General features: G+C 35.0%; 2 protein-coding genes across 7 annotated transcripts in view; both read right to left on the reverse strand.

The window, feature by feature from the left end:
* LOC111460684 (DUF724 domain-containing protein 3-like) overlaps positions 1–733 on the reverse strand; it is an 11,041-nt gene extending 10,308 nt beyond the window's left edge. The window contains exon 1 of the mRNA XM_023103910.1: positions 719–733. The gene's annotated coding sequence lies outside the window, so the exon portion shown is untranslated. The remainder of the gene's footprint in view (positions 1–718) is intronic.
* Positions 1–2,035, reverse strand: part of LOC111460685 (SWR1-complex protein 4-like) — a 9,373-nt gene that overhangs the window by 3,874 nt on the left and 3,464 nt on the right. For all 6 annotated transcript variants that reach the window (XM_023103917.1, XM_023103916.1, XM_023103915.1 and 3 more), the window contains exons 6-10: positions 1,424–1,553; positions 1,210–1,277; positions 957–1,049; positions 792–839; positions 96–272 (exon numbers count right to left, since the gene is read on the reverse strand). In XM_023103917.1, the coding sequence (XP_022959685.1) occupies positions 96–272; positions 792–839; positions 957–1,049; positions 1,210–1,277; positions 1,424–1,553 (516 nt within the window). The remainder of the gene's footprint in view (positions 1–95; positions 273–791; positions 840–956; positions 1,050–1,209; positions 1,278–1,423; positions 1,554–2,035) is intronic.

Below are 2,035 nucleotides of genomic sequence, written 5' to 3' on the forward strand. Positions count from 1 at the left end.
AATTGAAAAAAAAAAAAAAAAAAAAAATGAAGCTATAAAAGGGATTCTCAAAATTTACAGGCAAAAGCTAAATATAATTCCTTCAGGCCATATACCATGCGAAGAGAAGCAAGAGTAGAAGCATTATCCGCCACTAAAGTTGAAGGTGCAGCTGCTGGAGGAGGGGGCTGCACATTGGATACAGATGGTAAAGAATCTCCAGGAACGACAGCCCTTTCAGTAGCTCCAGGGACAGCATTTGAAGTGACAGGCAGCTCAGATTTTTCAGGCACCTAAAATGAATAAAACCAAGATCATAAACCAGCTCTAGATATATAAAATAGGATAAGTTATTAATATGAGAAGTAAAGGAATGACACCCGGGGGGGAGAGAGAGAGACCACTGAGAAATACATACCATCAAAATAAAATTTAGTTATGCTTTCTAAGTCCAGACAGAAGGGGATGGTATTCTTAAACTTGGCTATAGGCCATGTTCCAAAAGATAATGCACAGACATACTTTAATCGGAATAAACTTGATAGTAAAGAAGATGAGTAGTTTTAGCTTTGAAGTTTCGTACCCTAAGAGATGAAGGTATACCTCAATGGCCTGGTTATCCGCACACCATGACATTTATACTACTAACATTTTTATGGCACAATAATTAAAAACCTAGGTGTTAATAATGCAATTTCTTTCAAGCACGACATCCTGTAATGCTAATCTCGAAGTGAACTTGTACTCTGCTTTGTGCATTCATGTGCAAAGCGCCATGCCTAAAAAAATTAGCAAATACGACTTAAACTCACTCTTTCATCTCTGCGAGATTCAGTTATCTTTTTTGCTTCAGCTAGAACCTGAAACGATCAATAGTTTTTAAAAAACAACATATAAGGCCTTAGACTTATCCATATGTATAAACACTAATTCATTATTGGGTATTTCTATTTATTAAAACATTAAAGAATCAAAACCTCTGCATCTTTTCGTTCTTGCTGTTTCGTTTGGGAGAGAACCATGGACAATGCCCGTTGGCGCTCAATCTCTTGTGAGACACTGTAAGGATCCTACATATAAAGAATAAATAAGAAAACCATACAGATCGCTAATTTGATAAGCAACCTCAACTATAGGATGCTTCATGGATCTTTTAAAGGAAATTAATATGCAAGAACTCCAACTTAAAATGTTAAAATTGCAAAATATATCCAATTCAAAATTACCTACCTTGGCGAGAGTATTCCCTGAACTTTCCCGAGGCGTTGGTTCTTTAGCTGCCAAAATTGCTCTTGATGCTATAAACATATAATCTCATACCATAAATTTTCAATAATCACAAGTGCATTTGTAAATGATTCAAAAAAAATTTACAACACAAATTGGCAACCTAAGAGTAAACAAAAAATGCTTGCCACAATAGACTAGAAAAAGTTACATGTACCACGATAATATCGCTCCTTTAGTTCCTCCACTGTCCTTGTTGATGGAAACCTGTCAGCTATCACAACGAAGCGAAGATCAAACCGTTCACACAAGTCAAATAATTGATCCGTCTCCTCCTTTGTCCATGACTGAAAACATTAAGAAGTATATATCTCAAACACATAAAAAAAATAAAAAAGGAGAAGACTACAGAATAAAGAACTATGCTAAAGAAATCAAGATAAAGCAGAAATCTAGAGTCGAGAACATGAGAGTGACAGTGAGGTCCATCCGAACATTTATCCATCCAAATGCATGTTGACTTCCAAATGACATCAAATTGATGCTTACTCATTTGGACACTGACCAGTAAGACCTTGTTCCAATAATGACGCAAACCATTCACGGGAAAGGTGGACTGACAAAAATGAATAATAGATATGCTCCAATTTTATAAATTGGTAACGAAGTCTAGATGCAACCAAGGTAATGGGTATAGGCATTTTGAAATTCAAGTATTAATGACAAGGGAGAATAATTAGAGAAGATTTAGATAAGGACTGCCATGAAGAACCTTAAAATGTAGCTAATTGGAAAAAAAAAAAAAAAAAAAAAAAAAAAAAAAAAAAAA

This window comes from Cucurbita moschata, unplaced genomic scaffold (genome assembly GCF_002738365.1).
Source record: "Cucurbita moschata cultivar Rifu unplaced genomic scaffold, Cmos_1.0 Cmo_Scf00024, whole genome shotgun sequence".
Classification (NCBI taxonomy): Eukaryota; Viridiplantae; Streptophyta; class Magnoliopsida; order Cucurbitales; family Cucurbitaceae; genus Cucurbita; species Cucurbita moschata.